This window comes from Neovison vison, chromosome 1 (genome assembly GCF_020171115.1).
Source record: "Neovison vison isolate M4711 chromosome 1, ASM_NN_V1, whole genome shotgun sequence".
NCBI lineage: Eukaryota > Metazoa > Chordata > Mammalia > Carnivora > Mustelidae > Neogale > Neogale vison.
The window spans coordinates 142285031-142303865 of NC_058091.1; the positions used below are offsets into that span (position 1 = coordinate 142285031).

At 47.3% G+C, this 18835-nt stretch overlaps 1 protein-coding gene across 1 annotated transcript in view; it reads right to left on the reverse strand.

The window, feature by feature from the left end:
• The window catches only part of MBOAT1 (membrane bound O-acyltransferase domain containing 1), a 110639-nt gene that overhangs the window by 43007 nt on the left and 48797 nt on the right, over positions 1-18835 (reverse strand). The window contains exons 2-4 of the mRNA XM_044259679.1: positions 10972-11117; positions 9843-9920; positions 4147-4242 (exon numbers count right to left, since the gene is read on the reverse strand). Coding sequence (XP_044115614.1) covers positions 4147-4242; positions 9843-9920; positions 10972-11117 — 320 coding nt within the window. The remainder of the gene's footprint in view (positions 1-4146; positions 4243-9842; positions 9921-10971; positions 11118-18835) is intronic.

An 18835-nucleotide genomic window follows, 5' to 3' on the forward strand; every position in this document is an offset into this window, starting at 1 on the left:
AAGTGTTGAGCCTGCCCCAGGAGAACAGTAAATGTTCTGGTATTTCTAATAGCTCTTATTCACAGAGAAACCACAAAGGACATCCCCCGCTGCATGTCTTGATAGAAACTGTATTAACTGTATTAGCATCAATAATAAAACTGTATCTTCTGTGCTATCCTCACTATTAATGCCAGTCCAGCCCAAGAAAACGTGATTACTTTCACAATGATAAATAAAATTTCAAGGCCCAGAATAATCTAAAGCACCAGTTTATGGGTTCTCCCAAATTAAAGACATATATATGTTGTTTGACACAAACGCGGATCTCATCTCGTCCCATTCAATTCCTGTCTGGGCTCTTATTCTAAAGACGTAATAAAGGATGCGAAGCACCGGGACTTGGATGCGTGCTCCAGAGAGAACAGCTTTCTCGTCAGGCTGCTCTAAGACACCAGAATTCGGCTGCAGAACACTACTTTATTCCTCCCCAAGATAAGACTTTAAAACTGAAACAAATGTCAGTGTGAATACGAATTCCATTCTGAAGGGGAACTGCTGGTTGTTTGCAGGCTCATCCTTAAAACAGACATTGGTCAGGAACCTCTAACTGACCGCTTGAGATTTAAAACATCTTTTAAGTTTCAGGTTGGTTATTTACCTCTCCATTTGTTTCTCCAAGAAGGTGGATTTACGACATGAGACATTTGTGCATTTGTGGTGGGAGGGAAAAAATAATGCTACTTAACAATGTTCTATAGGAGTGCCTGGGTGGCTCAGTGGGTTAGAGCCTCTGCCTTTGGCTCAGGTCATGACCCCAAGGTCCTGGGATCGAGCCCCACATCAGGCTCTCTGCTCTGCGGAGAGCTTGCTTCCCTTCCTCTCTGCCTGCCTCTCTGCCTACTTGGGATCTCTGTCAGATAAATAAATAAGATCTTAAAAAAAAAAAAAAAAAAAGAATGTTCTATAATTTAAAAAAAAAAGAAGAAGAAAAAAACACACCCAAGAACCAAACAGCCTGGGCACTAAGAACTAAAACCTACAGGTAATAGACACAGCTTCTTTGTATCTTTTCCCAGTGTCTTTTCCAGTTCAAACATTCTATGTGGTTTGTTTGGTTTTTTTTTTTTAAGATTGTATTTACTTAGGGAGAGAAAGCATGGGGCGGGAGGAAGGGCAGAGTGAGAAGGAGAAAGAATCTCCAGTAGACTTTGAGCTGAGCTTGGAGTCCCCCATGTAGGGTTCCATCTCAGAACCCTGAAATCATGACCTGAGCTAAGATCAGGAGTCAAATGCTAAACCAACTGAACCCCCCCAGACATCCCCCAAGCTTTCTATAGCTTTGTGTGTAATGCTAGAGCCTTCTTAATACAAAGAGATCTTAAAAATGCCCAAGCACAGGCATCACTTGAGGAAATGCACTGGACCCCGCTGTTGGAAGTCAGGCTGACAGTGACAGATTCCACTGTCCCCTGCCGTCCAAGTCCCCAGATCTACCACATTTCATAAGCACGCTGCTGTCTTCCACAAATGTCCTTTATTTTTTCCTACTGGTAAATTCTGCCAGTTCTGGCTATACTAAAAATCAATCAATGATCATTCAAGAGTTTATGGTGTTACGGACAGAACCAATGGAAGAGAAGGTGTGAGAAGAAGGGGGAGAACTAGGGACACAGGAGGCGTTTCCCCCTGCAGGATCAGGAGCGGGGGACAGCTGTTAGCCCATCAAAAGGCATGCATTCATAAAACACGGTACTGCTCTCCTACAGTGGCCACAGCTGAGTCCCACAAATCAGGTGGCTTTAAACCAGAAACTTATCATCTCACGGTTTTCCGCGGTCAAGGCATTGGCAGAGCTGGTTCCCTCTAGAAGCTGCGGCAGAACCTGTTCCGTGCTCTCTTCTAGCTTCTGGTGGCTTCTGGCCATCCCTGGAGCCCTCCGGCCCGTGGCTACATCACCCTTCCCTGTGCCTACGTCTTCACACACATCTGTGTCTCCCTGGGCCTCCTTAGGAGGACGCCCCCCTCCGTAATGGAGGGAGAGCCCACCCTCATCAAGCGTGTCCTCATCTTAACCAGCTATTCCTACAAACATGCTCTGTCCAAAGAACAGGTTCTGAGGTTGAGTTCAGGAAGACATGAATCAACCCAGCACACAGTGATGCGGGCACAGGGGAACGGCCCCTGCACTCGCAGTCGGTAACTTGACACACATTCCACAGACTTTGCTCGTCCCTGCGTCCTGGAACCCGGCCTGGAGGGTTCAGGGATCTCAGTCAGCCGCTGCGGAGTGATACATGAATGAACCTCTTGATTCGGCACCAAAGCCTTTCCTTGGATCATGGATCTGCTGAGTGACAGCCTCTCTCTTCCGTAAGCCACCTCCGGACTCCTTTCCTCTAACGTGGACCGAGAGGGCAAAAGAAAGTCAGGAGGCCTGCATTGCAAAGAAGGGAGAAGGAGGCGGCTTTCTGGGCCAACCACGGGTCCCTGTCACAGTTCCGAGCTCTTGTAAAGCTGTTCCCTCTACCTAAAACACCCTTCCTCCTACCCCACACCTGGCACTGTGCCTAGCATACTGGGGACTCAAAAGCTCTTAATCTCACAAAACAAACCGAGGGTTGCTGGGGGGTGGGGGGGTCGGGAGAGGGGGGTGGGGTCATGGACATTGGGGAGGGTATGTGCTATGGTGAGTGCTGTGAAGTGTGTAAACCTGGCAATTCACAGACCTGTACCCCTGGGGCAAATAATATGTATTAATAAAAAATTGATAAAAATAAAGTAAAAATTAGGGCCAGGAGCTCCTCTAAGTGTGTGTGTGGGGGCGGGGGGGGAGAGTTCAGCTTGGGGGTGAACCCAAAAAATGAAGTTTGTTGATTAAGCACCAGGGAGAGTTAGGATCGCTGTTTAAAAATGATTTTCAACATGATTTTAAAATGATTGTTGCTCCCGTTATTTTCCCACCCACTTCATTAGAAAGTAAGACGTTTGCGAATTTGTTTCAGAAAACCTGAACTACGGTGCTGCACAGCCTGCGGGGAGGGGCATGCAGGAAGGAGACAAGTCAAAGAGAAACGTAAAATCCAAGAGCCTGAGTGAGTCAGGGAGAACCAATGCAAGAAGGGGCAAAGCACAGACACAGAGATGTGGGGACAAGAAAGTCCTTGTGCCTCAAAGCAACACCTCTGCCTTCCAAAGACTCTTCTTGGTGGGACCCTTGAGTTACACAACTGGCGAAATTCACAGAAATGAGCCACGAGTTGCAACCGCTTTATTTCATTACCTGTTCTCCAATAACTCACGGATTTAAGGGCAAGTCAACCTGAGGGGAGAAGGCGGGCTCTCCCCCTGACCTCAGACCCCTGCAGAAAACAGATCCAAGCTCCTAGGGAAGTAACACGGCCACTATAATGAGTTATGACGACTCACTCTGCCTTACAGTCCATTCCTCAAGATTCATGCAACGCTCTTCCCAAACCAACATCGACAGCGTACGCAATTTTCACTGCTCTGCCCACAGTCTTCACCAGGTGACCATCAGGAGAGGGGTGGCCCCCTAGCTTAAGGTCACAGTGACAGACAAAATTTTTACGACAAGTACAGAGACCCTTGCTGTGCTGCGTATTACCTTCTAGTTGCTGGAAGTCGTGGGAATCTGGGGGAGGGGCCAGGGCAGCCAGGGGCCGCCCAAGGGGGTCTGCTTCTCAACTCGTATGGAAGAATCTCGCTATGATTACAAATCAGCATGTGATAAACACCAACCCTGTGCTAAGAGCCTCAGACGAGGGGCTGGGAAGCTACTTCTGTAAAGAGCAAGAGGGTAAAGGTTTGGGGCTGTGTGGGTCACGCGTCACACCCACACAACCCCACCACCAGTGCAGCGTCAGAGCAGCCCGAGACCACACGTAAGTGGGTCAGTACCCAGCTGTGCTCCAACGTAGCTACAAAAACAGGCGGCGGGACAGGTAGAGCCCACGGGCCCGCTGTGCCGCCCCCCCCTTATAACACGGCAGAGCTCATCAGAGCTTCCAACCTAACCTCACCAGAGCGCGAACTTCCCAACCGACCGGTCAGTCTCACCGCTGGAGCCTCACAGACCCCAAGAGACCGAGTCGAAGGCCAAAGTCCAGGCGCCCCCCGCCACCCCACCCAGATGAAGATACTCACCCGGAGAAATCCGTAGTGAGGATTCCATAGTGGAAGATATAGATGCGGCTGACGTGGCACAGGGTCAGGTAGGCCATGGCGACGAAAAAGGAGTATCTGAAACCAGAAAGAGGGTCCGATGATTAGGCAGGGCGGTGACCCCGTCCATCTCCTCCTCTTCCTCCCCCTCGCTCCCCACACGCAAGCCACCCCAAAGTCCTCCCGGCTCGTCTGCGGCCCAGTCCGTGCACTGCCCTCACTTTCCCACGCACTGCCAGGAGCCCTTCATCCTTTGTCACGGGGACAGCACGATGGAGTCACCCAGGGATCTCTGCACCCTCCCGATATGGAGGCTGAACCGGTACAGGGGATGCCCGGCAGGTGTGACTGCCCTGGGCGGCCGGAGCCGGGAACCACGGCCCTGTGAGGGCTGCACTCAGATTCTCCAATCCACACACCACCGTCCTCACACCGGATCTCTGCAAAATACAGCCCTGCGTGACGCTGCCCACCAGTCCCTTCCTCAGACGCTCTGTTCTCCTGGCTGCCAGTCTCCGAGTTTGCTGCCCACGGCTCTGGTCCATCCGTCCACGGCTCCTGCTCAGCTTCACTCACTCTACTTACTCCTTGGGTGAGAGTGTTCCCAGTGCTCCGCTCGGGACACTCCCGGCCCACGCCTGAGGCTGCAGGGACCACATACTCTGGATGATTCCATGGCTTCCTACGGACACCGGCCCTGAGCACACGGGATGAACTGGCAAAACACACACACGCACACCCATACACACATGCCCACGCACACGCACACACATGCCATTCAGAGCACTCACCAATTTGCCATTATATCTAGGTGACGTGAAAGGACAAAAATTCAAATGAGTAAGTTCTGAAGACGGAACTGTCTTCATTAAGTGATTTGTGGATCTGCAGTCAAATGCTCTACCCCTGAGTTGTGATTTGTGGATCTGGAAGCAGCACACCATCCGGCAAGACGAGGGGAACTCCACGGAGCAGTACAAAACAGAAGGTTGGCATAGGCAGAAGGGTGGACTAAAGGAGTGACCAGGGAAAGAGAAGAAGGGACTGTTTCAGGCAAGGTCACTTTCTCTCAGAGAGAAGCATCTTAGCCTGCATCCTCCCTTTGGGGGATGGAGAGGGCCACATGACAGATCTTCCTTAGTGTGGACCAGAAAACTTCCTGGTTGACCAGGGAAGACCCCTATTTCTGGGGGAGGTTGAAAACTGCAGCGAGGTTAGGGTATTAAGCCTCGGTGGGGGGAGTTGGTCCAAGGGACTCCATTGTGGGTCTGTGGTTTTCTTTCTAACGGTGATAACCGAACTAACCATTGTCTCCCCAACTAGACCAAGAGCCCCATGAAGGCAAGAACGTCTTGGGTGTCTCACTGTCAAGAGCAGACAGCTGCGTGCTACAAGAACCAACAACTAAATGAGTGCTATCTGTCGTAAAAGCCTGCAGTGGGTCCCACGGTCCAGTCACATCCAAACTCCTGAACGTGACATGTGACGTGCTTCGCGCACTGAGCTCTACCTTTCCCTTCCGGACTCCTCTTCAGCCACGCTCTGTGTCCCCCTTACGTTCCAATGACACCAGCTGCTCCCTCTCCACCATGAGAGCCTTCTTCTCAGGCTAAATGTCTTCCACATGCCGCTTCCCCTGCCTGCAACCCCCTTCATCTCTACTCTACCTGTGAACTGCCTAGTTACCTAGTTCCCAGGTAGGTCTCAGCAACCAGTCAGTCCCCTGGCTCCCCAGCCCACCTCCAGCACCATCCATTTCTCCATTCTCAGGATTTCTCTAGGGCTGCGTGCCAACATACACAATTATAATGCTGAAATTATATGTATGTGTCTGTTCCACACGCGCACTGTGACCTTGAGCATCCCTACCCTTGACCACAGACGGGCTTCGTGGACTGTTAGTTGAAATGAACTGAAAGGAGGACATTCAACATTTCAAATGGCTCAGGAGCCCCTCAGCAACACATACATGCAGAAGGTGTAGCATTTAAACATGGGTCATAACAGAGGGAAGATGGAGATTCTCAAATTAAATTATGCTGAACTGCCCAAATGCACATTAAAATAACTCACGAAGACTGGAGCAACCCAGGGACTCATGAAGTAGGAATGATAAAAACCCACGTGGTAGCAAGGGAGATCCAGACAGTGAGGGGGAAGGAGTTCCGTAAACACCAAAGCACTACCTGTCTTCACGTTCTCTTTACCGTTATTTACAAACAAAGATGTTACGACCCCAAAAAAAGACCTTCCCAGACTCGGGTTCATCTTTAAGGCTTTCCAAACAGGAAGACGGTGAACAAAGCGAGTGAAGAAGAGAAAGCAACTCTCTGAAGGGCTGAGCAGAAGAAGGATGGAGCTGGGGAGACCTTTCTGCGTCTCACCTCTGCTTCTTTCTCTGGCCAGTTTGCAAGGATCAAGGCAAAAGCACAAAGTGAATTCGAGAGACAAATTCTCCCAGGGCCCTTTTTTTTTTTTTTTTTAAGATTTTATTTATTTGACAGAGAGAGAAAAATCATAAGTAGGCAGAGAGGCAGGCAGAGAGAGAGAGAGGGGAAGAAGCAGGCTCCCTACAGAGCAGAGAGCCCGATGCAGGGCTCAATCCCAGGACCCTGGGATCATGACCTGAGCCAAAGGCAGAGGCTTTAACCCACTGAGCCACCCAGGCGCCCCTCCCAGGGCCCTTTTGAAAGCAACCGTTGCCTGCTTCCCCTTTCTTCTCAACAGGCGCTAGACCCTTACATTCCCCAGCCCCTCCACTCAGAGAGAAAACCCAGTTCAACTCATTTGTTATCATAAGAGCTATTTATCAAAGATGGTGCCAAGTATTGTGCCCCACTACAACAGGGCACTGTACTCATGCTCTAGACAAACCTGAAAAAATCTAAGGAATCCAGGAGTGGTAGAGAGAGCATGTATTCTGGAGAGAGACCAACAGGACTTCAAATCCCAGCAATGGCAAAACTCATGTGAGAAATCCAGAGAGCAGTTCTTTTAGGAAGGAGGGCTGTGGCAGAGCCTGGGGTAAAGTGAATACTATTCCCCTCCTGCCCCAGGTGGTGGTAACATGATGTATTCAGTCGGTACAAACTCATGGATCTGTATGCCTCTCTACTTCTCTGAGCTTTCAATTTCTTCCCCTTGGCTGCGGAGAAAAAGATCTAAATCCCACAGAAGTGTCCTAGAAAGAATATCTTTGCAGTAATGATACTGATACACTAAATAAGACTTTATATATTAAAAAACAATGAAAACTATTTAAAAGAGCTTGGCTGGGGCACCTGGGTGGCTCACTGCATTAAAACCTCTGCCTTCGGCTCAGGTCATGATCCCAGGGTCCTGGGATGGAGCCCTGCATGGGGCTCTCTGCTCGGCAGGAAGTCTGCTTCCCCCCACCCCTATCTTCTTGCCTGTGATCTCTGTCAAATAAATAAATAAAATCTTTAAAAAATAATAAAAAATAAAAATAAAAGAGCTTGGCTTAGCACTTGACACCAAGCAGATACCCACCCCCCAACAACTGGTCACTGTGTCACACATTCTGACAAGAGGCTGTCCGTCTGAGGAGATACAAACTAGATTCTGTTCCAGTTGTTTTAGATGGAATAAATGAACACCTGTGATTTCTGTCCAATATAGCGGCTTGGGAAGGAAACAGAGCCAGTGCGCCAAGAATTCTCTAGACAAAGACAACCATGTGTCCAGACATGGGTTAACTCCCCTTGGCAGCAGAGACTGACCTTCCCCTCTGCTTCCCAGCCAAAGGACAGAACTCTTGTGACCGGTTCAGCCAGGGGAAGAACACAATTCACAAAGAATCCTGAAATCCTGATCCAAAAGGAAACTTAAACCCCACCTTTAAGAGGTGGGAAATCTGATGTACAAAGAAGCTGTGTGAACTATTTGAACTCCCGCTGCTAGAAAGTGCCAGATTTCCAGTCTAATGTTCTTTCCCTGCATCAGTAGGAAGCCACTTCCCTCCGTCCGGAACTATGAGCCACTCCCTACTTCTGCAATCTTGGCAACCACACCAGCGAAGAAAGAGGGGAAGAACTTGTTCTGGCGTCCTTTCTGGTCTTATGACACAACCCTCTGCTACCACAATATTATGATGGGGCATCAGTCATAGCCTGTCTGGAAACCACTCAGCTTGGCCAAGGCTGGAGTGTTCCATTCCTGGCCAGAGATGAACACTGAGCCCAGCGTGGGATGAGTGTGCGTGGAGGTCTCCTGACCCTCTGAAAAATGGTCCACACCCATCGGCATCACACAAGTGTGGTGAGAGATGACAAGCCACAATTTGTAAGGTCATTAAAAATGTGCTATAGAGATGTAACAACATTCTTATTAATTGTTGCACTGCTTCAAAACTCAGGTTTGAAAAGGCCAGACATTTTCACTGCCGCCTCCAACACTAAAAACAGCACTTTGCTATAATATGAAGCATTCCCAATATCAGTTCTTGGAAATATGGATTTCCTATTTCCCTTCTGAAGGAGTGACCCAATCCCTTTCAGGGAAGGCATTTGGGAGAGAGAGGATGACAATTCAATTGTCGAGAGCTCATCTGGACACAGAGTTGGGTGAAAATAAAATTTAGAATGGTGCAAAAATATTTTCCCTTGAAAACCAGACATTTGTTGCAAGTAATTTACAAGACTATCCACGAAAAAGTTAAATTTCAATGATTTTCAGAAGGAAAACTATTGTGCTAACTGTCTTATTAATCAAAGACCCTACTGAAGTTCAAAGAAGGCATCTGCTTTTTCAGAAATGCCATCAAGAAAGAAGTCATAGCAGGGCAAATATCTCTCCGAAGGTGTTTGGTCACTCCTTCCATAAATATTTATTGAGCCCTTACTTGTGCCCAGTATTGTCCTAGACTCTGAGGACACAACAGCGAACTCTGTTTTCATAGAGCTTACGTTCCAGCACCACTGAAAGGCAGAATTAATACTGAGGTTTCACACAGACCCTGGGGAACACAGCCAAGGTTAAACAGATACACAGGTGTCCAAATCGATGATCCAAACACTGTTGCCTTCAAGGCAGAATTAAGTTACCTCTGTAGCTTTTAAATCAAAACATCATAGTACGAATACTTCTTCCCCTTTTAACATTTTATGGTACATATTTTAAGTACACAAAGTTTCGACGTAGGCACACACCTAGAAAACCCCAGCCACATTCCAGGTAACAGACATATCCGTCGCCCCCACACACACTCCTCCTGCCTCTCTGAGCCGACCCTTCCTCATCTCCATGGACCAGCCCAGCCCAGCTAACCTCCGATCTGATCTCTGCCACTACAAATTAGTTTGCATTTTCAAGACCAGAATTTCTGCGGCATCCTTCATTCCGCATATTTACTCCATGTCACTGTCATCAATCATTCCCTCTTCTCGACTGCGGAGTAGTACCCCAGTGTAGGGACCACTGGGACTGTTTCTAGTCTGAAGACTACCACAGAGCGGCTTCTACTCTGAAATGTTTGCAAAGTGTCCTCTGAATACTCCCAGCATTTAGGGACCCCCCCACCTCTCCTTCTGATACCCCAGAGAACTTAGGATATGCAACTTGTGGTGGACAAAACGGGAAAGGTACCCCTTTACCCTGGGAACACATTTCAGAGGTCACAAAAAACCCTCACGTGGTCTGGTTCGCTCCCAGAACCTTACCTGTGAATACTGGATACGTTTGCGGTGACCATGATTCCATAGCACATCAACACGAGCACAAAAAGGTGAACAGAGTACCTATAAGACATCATAGAGAGAAGGAGGGGCACTGAATATATTCCAAATTAACAGACCTACTAGATGCCCGTACCCACCCCTCCAAAAAGCCCATGAGCCGTTAACTCACATTTACATAAGAAAAAATAAAGTATTTTTTATAATAAATCAAGTATTTATATAAAAATATATATATAAAAAGTATATATATAAAAAAATCAAGTATTTTTGCTCTGTGTAATTAAGGTACTAGATCTTGAAATGGCAGGAGGAAGCCATGACACAGGCCGCCAACGGTGGTGCTGGTGACGTCAGCAATCCATAAATGGAAGGCTTACACCTTTGCACACGGACAACCGGGAGTCCGAAAGTATTCTTTCTTTCTTTAGAGCACTTTTTTTTTTTTTTTTTTAATTTTAAAGCACCAGGACCCAAACTGACCTTTCCCAGACACCAAGACCGTCACCTATTTGCTGCTTCAAAATACGTCATCCTTTCTCACATTTTTATTGGAGAAGGAAAAGCAGCAGTCTCGTAACCTGAATAAACTCACAAATGTCCTTAAGTTGCACTTCTAGAAAGGTCTGTTCCTACAACATTCCTCCCTCCCCTGGAGAAGAGTCACTCGCAGGGTCCCTGACTGGCTTACTTAGTAGAGTGTCTCTCTCTGTTAAGGAATGTCTCGTGTTTCCTCAAACCAGCCCTAGAACTACTGTCCTACTCCAAGCACAGGACTGACACCAATTACCTCCAGCAGTAATGCAAGAAAACACCAATATCTACAACAGGTAGGAAGGGTTCCTCAGCTGGAAAATGAAACCTTATCCCATTCTATTTACATGACTCACGGGGAGGTCAGTAGAAGCATAACTTGTAGAAAAGTTCACAGAACTGACTTTTAATGGGTAGTTTATTGGTTCTAGGTTCTTAGAGTACATGGGCATTCCTGGGACATCCCCATTATCCTACAATAGGAGTAAATACTTGTTTCCTCAGTGCCTGGCAAATGCCAAGAACATTGCCACAAAACACCCAAATGATAAGGATTACAATGTCTAAGGCTCATACTCACCAGCCAAAACAAAAGATGACAAAATAGATGCCAAAAATGGTGACAAACGCGTGCCGGACATCGGGACTGGTTTTACCAGGACTCAGGTAGATGCGGAACCAGAACGCGGCGAACAGGGCAAAGAGCTGGCACGCCACGAAATTCACCTGCACGGGGGGTAAAGAGAGAGAGAAAGAGACTCAGATCTTTACCCTTTTACCTGTGTAGGAATCCTCTCTACTCTTTCCAGAGTTCCACACCAAGATGCCTCTGAGCATCTCGGACTTGGATTGTTGCCTCGGCAGAGAGTGTTCGTTTGGAAACGGCTGGGGAGACTGAAAACTCCCCATGCCCTCCGCTGGCGGAAGAAGCGAGGAACCTGAGTTTCATCTCCAATCCTTTAAGGCTAGCCCAGGTGGCTTGTCCACCCACACACAGAGGGCTTTTTAATGTACAACGGCCTCAGGGACTGTGAGGTCAGTTTGCTGGGTCTCTCTCCCCCCACCCCATGCCCACCCCCACCGCCATCCTAAGATAAAGCACTGGGGTTCCTGGAGAGTCGAAAATGAATCAAATCCATGAAGCTTCCTTCACTGACTACCTAGGAAACTAAATGCTTCTCTCCAAAGTCATCATCAGCTGTTTTGACTCTAATTTTTCTCATTTTAATTAACGCCAAATTAACAAGAGCACTGCCCAAGCTAAATGGCATGAAAAATCCACACAGAACAGCCCCGCCTTCAACTTCCAAATGCCAACCCTATCCAATTATGCAAAACAGGTGACCAACTTCCTGGGAAAAATCTCATTGGTCTCTCTCTCAAAAACACTGGACCTGAAAGAAACTATAAAAGCATTCCCTGATGCCCATCGGAAAGATCAGCTGATTTAACCCAAAACCAAAACAGACCACGCACGTGATGGAAATCATTAACAACACTGGGAACAGCGGTTCTAACCCCCCAGAGCTTTCGGAGTGAAAGCTTGGCTTTTAGAAGACACTTAATGGAAAGGGTAAATATCTGAATAGAGCCTCAAATTCAGCCTCCGCAGGTTTTCACACGACAGAAAATAGTAGTTGTTAGTGACATTCATTAGGGTCGCCTCTGAGGTAGAGAGCAGAGCGCAGAGCTAGAGGCAGTGACATCGTCTCAACTTGAGCTTATTCTGTTTTCCCAGTAAAAACCAAGACTGCTTTGGACCCCTGATGATTCACAGAAATACTTTTGGAGAATTCTTTTGTTTCATTTTTTATTGATTTATATTATTACTATTATTATCATTATCATTGAGTAGGTTCCATGCCCAGCATGGAGCCCAACCTGGGGCCCAAACTCACGACCCTGAGTTCAAGACCTGAGCCGAAATCAAGAATTGGCTGCTTAATCGACTGTCACTCAGGTGCCTCTTTTGTTTCGTTTTTAAAAATTGCACTGAGTTTCCCTCCCTCCTTTAGATCATTTGTGTTCACCAATCTCTCCAAAAACTTGATCCCGCTCCTGCCCACCATCACTTTCTACCCTGAAAGACAGAGAGGAGGTGAACTGCAAGCTAGCCTACATGATGTGATCATACCTTTTTTTTTTTTAATCTAAATCCAATTAGCCAACATATAGTACATCATTAGTTTCAGATGTAGAGTCCCATAATTCAGCAGTTGCATGTAACACCCAGTGCTCATCACATCACAAACCCTCCTTAATGTCCATCACCCAGTTAAGCCATCCCCCAACCCCCCCCCAAGGTCATACCTTCTTATGTAGCCTAAATACGCCATCTCAGCTCTCCCTCTCATACACAGCAGAGAGGAAAAAAACCATCTTAGCAAGGTTCAAAATGTAAAGGAATTGGCAAGTAGAAAGTCAAAGTTATGATCGTCTGTAGGTGATCAATCACACACTCTTTTCCTTCTCTCGGCCACAGAGAACACAGTCACTGAGGAGAGCACCCAAGGGGAAATCCGTTCCATTCCTCTGGCCTGGTCCGTAATTACTGAGCACCCCTGTGCGTGAGGAATGACTCAAATGGCAGAGCAGTGGTTCTCAAGTGTGGTTCCCTGACCAGCAGCACCGGCATCACTTGGAAAACCATCAGAAATGCAAATTCTCGTGCCTCACCTGAGACCTACTAAATTAGACGTTCCCAAGGTGGGTCCAGCAATGTGTGCTTTAATGGTCCCCCAAGGGATGGTGATGCACACTTTGAGAAGCACTGGCATGGAGGAGAAGGGAGGCCCCGCTCCTGCCTCCAGGAGCTTATACCCTGAGAAAGGAGCACAGTAACCTCCAGTCACTGGAAAGGAACATTAACATGATGTGAACGTGTTACATTATTATTATTCTCTTACACTTTGCCCCCTTTAGATCCAAAGTAAATATCAAGAAGTCTCATGATTAAGGAGGGAGGAGGCTCTGGCTGACAATCAGGAAAAAGACTGTTGAAATAGGTACAAATTGGTCCCAACCCTTCTGACGTAACTGGCACGGCGTCAGAATTTCCAAGGCATCAGGTGGTTCTCATAGGCAGGCAAGACAGAGAACACCTGCTTTAGCACAATAAAGAGAGAGGCCTCCAGAGGCACCCAGAAGAAACTAGGCTTTCCCAGAAAGAAGAAAAATAGAGGAAGGGGAGTTTGGACCCTGAAGGCGTGGGACAGAGGTGAGAAGGAACAGACTTAAGCCTGGTGGCTGTCCCTCAGCTGGTCCAGATTTCCGCAGCCTCCTGCCAGTCTCGTCAGCTGCCCCCCAAGGAAGAATAAGGCTCAGGGTGCAAACATGCCATCTGATCTCGTCACCCCAGGGATCGATAAAGAGGAAGAAACGCTCACGGGGTCACTGACGCAATCTGCCATCTTTTTGCCACCATACTCTGAACGCCCTAGTTCTGACCCTCAGGTGTCAGCTGGGCGACATTAGGTAATTCATTGATTCTGCAAACATTTACTGGTTGACGCTATATGCCAGATACAGGACATTGTCACGACCAGCAAGTCAAGAAAAGAAGACCTACATGCTCTGGGTTTCAAAAAAATTGGGTGGGGGATGGTAAGTAGGAAATCTGTGATTCAGGAGACCTGGTCTCTAACATCTCTTCTGGCTCTAATGGACTCTCATTCTAACCTAACCTGAATCCTTTCCCTTAACTGTTCGCAGTTAATGCCTAAATGCCATACTTTGTTCGGGACTGGAATCTTCCTGCTACACACAGACACAATCCACTCCCCGTCCTCTTCCCGGGAGCGAGTCCCGGATGGCTTTCTGCATGTTCCCCGGCAAACCGTTCCAAGGCAAAGGTGGAAACACAGCAGACCCACTTGGCTCTACAGGAGGATTTTTTTTTTTTTTAAAGATTTTATTTATTTATTTTACAGAGAGAGATCACAAGTAGGCAGAGAGGCAGGCAGAGAGAGAGAGAGAGAGAGGAGGAAGCAGGCTCCCCGCTGAGCAGAGAGCCGGATGCCGGGCTCGATCCCAGGACCCTGGGATCATGACCTGAGCCGAAGGCAGCGGCTTAACCCACTGAGCCACCCAGGCGCCCCCTACAGGAGGCGTCTAACAGAATTGGTTTTCAACTCCCAGACGTACATCTTAAAAGGCACACACTGAGCCACAGTTAGATACCGCTTCGCACCCATGGGAATGGCTCTTCTTTAAAAAAAACAAAATAGTAAGTGTTGGCAAGGATGAGGAGAAACTAGAGCCCTGTGCGCTGCTGGTAGGAGGGCAGGGTGGTGCAGCCCCTGTGGAAAACAATATGGCGGTTCTTCAGAACATGAAGAATATAGTGACACAGGGCCCGGCAATCCCACTTCTGGGTATTTACCCAAAAGAACTGAAAACTGGGTCTTGAATGAATATTTCTTCATGCATGTGTGTAGCAGCGCTGTTCACAATAACCAAAAGGTGGCATCAACCCAAGTGTCTCTCAGTGGATGAACGGATCAACAAAATGTGGTCTGTGGACACCGCGGGAGAATTATCCCGCCTTAAAATGGGGGTAATTCTGACATGGGCTACGACACGGTTGAACTTTGAGGACTTGATGCTAAGCGAATCAGTCAGTCACAAAAGGACAGACATTGCATGATTCCCCTTAAACGAGGTACCTAGAATACAGTAGTTAAGTTCATAGAGACTGAGAGCAGAACGGGGATTCATGGCAGACAGACCGAGGGGTGGAGGGAATGGGGGTATTATCTGATGGATACAGGGTTTCAGTTTTGCAAGGTTAACGGAATTCTGGAGGTGGGTGTTGGTGATGGTTGCCTGACAATGGGGATGTCCTTACTGCCACGGAACGGTACTGTGTGCTTAAAAATGGTGAAAATGGAACATTTTGTATTTTGCCCATTTTACCACAATGAGAAAAAAAGTATAGGATGAAGCATGACTCCAATTTCTTTGCATTTGCTAACTTCCTATCAACTCTAGTAGCTGGTATGACCATGACCATCTCTGCGGCCAACAGTGGCACTGTTTTCCAGAGCGATCAGTCACAGTGGATTTGATTTGATCCACAGGATCTGCTTCCAAATAATCTTGAAAGGATGGAGAGACTGGAGAGAGCATAAAGCAGTGGCTCTCAAGGAGGGACACCTTGCCCCCAGGTGATATTTTTGGCTGTCATCATCAGAAGAAGTAGCAGGGGAAAGCTCCTGGCCTCTAGTGGGGAGAAGCTAGGAATACCGCTAAACATCCTAACAGGGACAGGACAGCCCTCCACAACCAAGAATTTTCTGGCCCAACATGTCGGGAGATCCCGAGTTAACAAATCACGGATCCTGGTACAGATGAAACATGATCGGCAACGAGCTGCAAACCGAGAGCTGAGCACCTGAACGTTCATCCTACTCATCTCTCCATCTCTGTGTATGTTTGAGCCTTTCCAGAATCAGCAGGTTTTAAAAATTACACAACTCTGGAAACCAAATCACTGGCTTGAGATGACACAGATATTAAACTCTGGTGACTCCTAGCCCTTGAAGCTAGGAAGGTCTCTTTATCCAAATTGGAGAAACACCTAAGTTAGTGAGATAAACATATCTTTGGTTTGTATAAACCAAAACAATAAAGGGATTGGGTCTTCCTGCCTAGTAAAAACAAACAAATGAGAAAAACCTTTTAGGAAACGATCAAAGTCCCATAAGAAGAGTGCCAAATTACAAGAATTACAAAAGAAAAAGTTCTACCTTCAATAATCATCCCATGAAGATGAGCACTGGCAGTTATAGGCCACTGATGAACTATTGAACACTGCATCGGATACTAACGATGTACTACATGTTGGTTAATTGGATTTAAATTAAAAATCATCATCATCACATGAAGTATGTGACCGCCTCTCCCACAAGCAGCAACAGACCCCGTGGTTTCAAGGGTCAACCGAGAGCCGAGTACCGGGCTACAAGATTAGGATCCACCATCTACTGGGGGACGAGCTACAGGAACTTGCTGCATTTTGACTCTTAGCTCAGGTGACGGGGGTGATAATGGTGGTACCACTTCACAGGGCTGTTGAAACGGAAGATTATGTAAAATCACTTGAAACAGTGCTTGGCAAGGACAACACCTGCTACTAATACTATCGTATACCCACTACGTTAACACACAAACTACACATCGAATAACCCAATACACAGTAAGTTCTGTTGAGCTACTACGGACGGGCTTCCTCAGTGTCCTCCCTGCTGCCCTTGTACCAATTCCCTTTCCCACCCGGCGTTCCGGCAGCCGCCAGCGTCCTCCATGGGTCCCTTCTTCCGCAGGGAGAGGCAATGAAGCTTATGACAATGAGTCACCGGCTGGGTTTTCCGGCTCCCGAGTAGGGTTTCATAAACCTACAGCAGAGATAAATCTGAGAACGTCAAAGCGGCCTCCACCCACGTAGGAAGGAGGCTGGGGGAATGATGTGGGTATGTCCGTAGGACACCGGTCGCCGGGCTTCCCAGAATGCAGCCCTGGGAGCTGGCCAGCGCGGCTTCCAGGAGGCGCAGGGGGGTGATGAACGACACGGACCACAGGTATCACTCCAGCCCCTCTCCTGGGCTCTGAGGACACCAAAGAGGCCGTGCAGAGAGTAGGCAGACCCGGAAGTCGTCCTTGCAGGTGCACTAAGAGAACACGACTATGAACCTGCCCTCAGGAGGCAGAGTAGAGTGGACCAAGCAGCCCCCAGAGGTCAACACCCAAAACCAAAAGGAGAGAGTCCACTGGAGCAGAGGTGAGCAAAGTGCCAATCACAGAGCGACCCGAGGCCCTCACCACGGCTACAAAGGTCTGTAGACCCCTTGGGGCTTAGCTTATTCCTAGCAGGAGACGTGGACAGACCTTTGACATAACCAGCCTTTCACAGGAAGGGAGCTGCCTTGAAAGGGAATTTAGACTGAAAGCTAAATGAAGTTTAGCAGGGAGGAGTTCAAAAGCAATCCTTTTTTGAATCTCTAATCCATGGTTGCAAATTTTCAACCCATTGTCATCATCCTAATTAGAAACGCACACAAAATTTTACACAAAAAACATTTACCCTGGTATTATTTCTAGTAGCGAGAAGAAGGGACCTAAAAGTTCAACAATTAGTAAAGACGTTGGTTAACACAGGCAACGACTCAAGGATGCGCCTTGCATTATAATCCCTTAGGAAAGTACTGTGGTAGTATTTGCTCTAATACTATACTTCCAACCAGTTCTTGCAAATCACTCATTGGGTGACAAAAAGCAAAATGCTAAGAAGATGTGAAGGCATCATTTATAAGACAAAATGAAGGAAGATCTACTTTTCAAACACAGGACGAGAAGGATAGTAATGGTAAACCCGTAAGGTATAACAGTATTAAGAATAGGCATTATAAAGTGCCTGTCATAAGCTGAAAAGCACTTGTTATAACTAATTATAACTAATTAAAAAACACAGACTCTAAAATTTTGTGTATGCTTACAACTGGATTAAAAAAACAATAGTGGGGGCACCTGGGTGTCTCAGTGGGTTAAAGTCTCTGCCTTCGGCTCAGGTCATGATCCCAGGGTCCTAGGATCGAGCCCCGCATCGGGCTCTCTACTCGGCAGTGAGCTTGTTTCCTCCTCTCTCCCTCTCTCTGCCTGCCTCTCTGCCTACTTGTGATCTCTGTCTGTCAAATAAATAAATAAAAATCTTTAAAAAATAAAAACAAACAAACAAAAACAATAGTGGCATTAGGAAAAAGGCAAACGTAACCCACAAAATGGAACCTGGCTGTCTTGCAGGGTGACAGGAATCCAAGCCAATTTTTTGTAAGATTTCTTTTTCACAATGTATAGTTGTAAATTCCGTGTGGAATTTCTCACACACACACACACACAAACAATCAAGGCAATCTAAGAAACTCTGAGAAATCTGCATTTAATCCTACCTACTCCAGCTTCAAATTTACATTCACTCGCACCTACTGCAATGAGGTGCAGGGAGGAATTAGGCATAAATAAAGAGAAACGAACCTGTCACAAGCTTCCTCTTAAAACAAACAAACAAAAAACACGTTTTAGAGGCGGTATAAGGTCAAGGGTAACGGTGTGGACAGCCCAAGGGAAGAAAAATATGTACCACGTTGCTCTTGGATAAACCCTTCACATTTAAAAGGAACATGTGGGATGTCTTTACTTTTGTGCTGACGCACCCCCTCCGGAGCAGAAAAGAAAGCTGCACTTTCATTTGTGATATTCGACAAGATGCTCTGCACAATTAAAGCATTGTGTGGGTCCTCATGCATAAGGAAACTGTAGAGCACAGCTGTTTCGATCGGACTCTCCCCACACGCGAGCCTGACAAGCCTCGGGTTCAACAAAAGCTCTATTTCCACGGCTCTTGCAAGCTTTCAAAGTCACTGCAAGAAAATCAAACACACGCCCAAGGG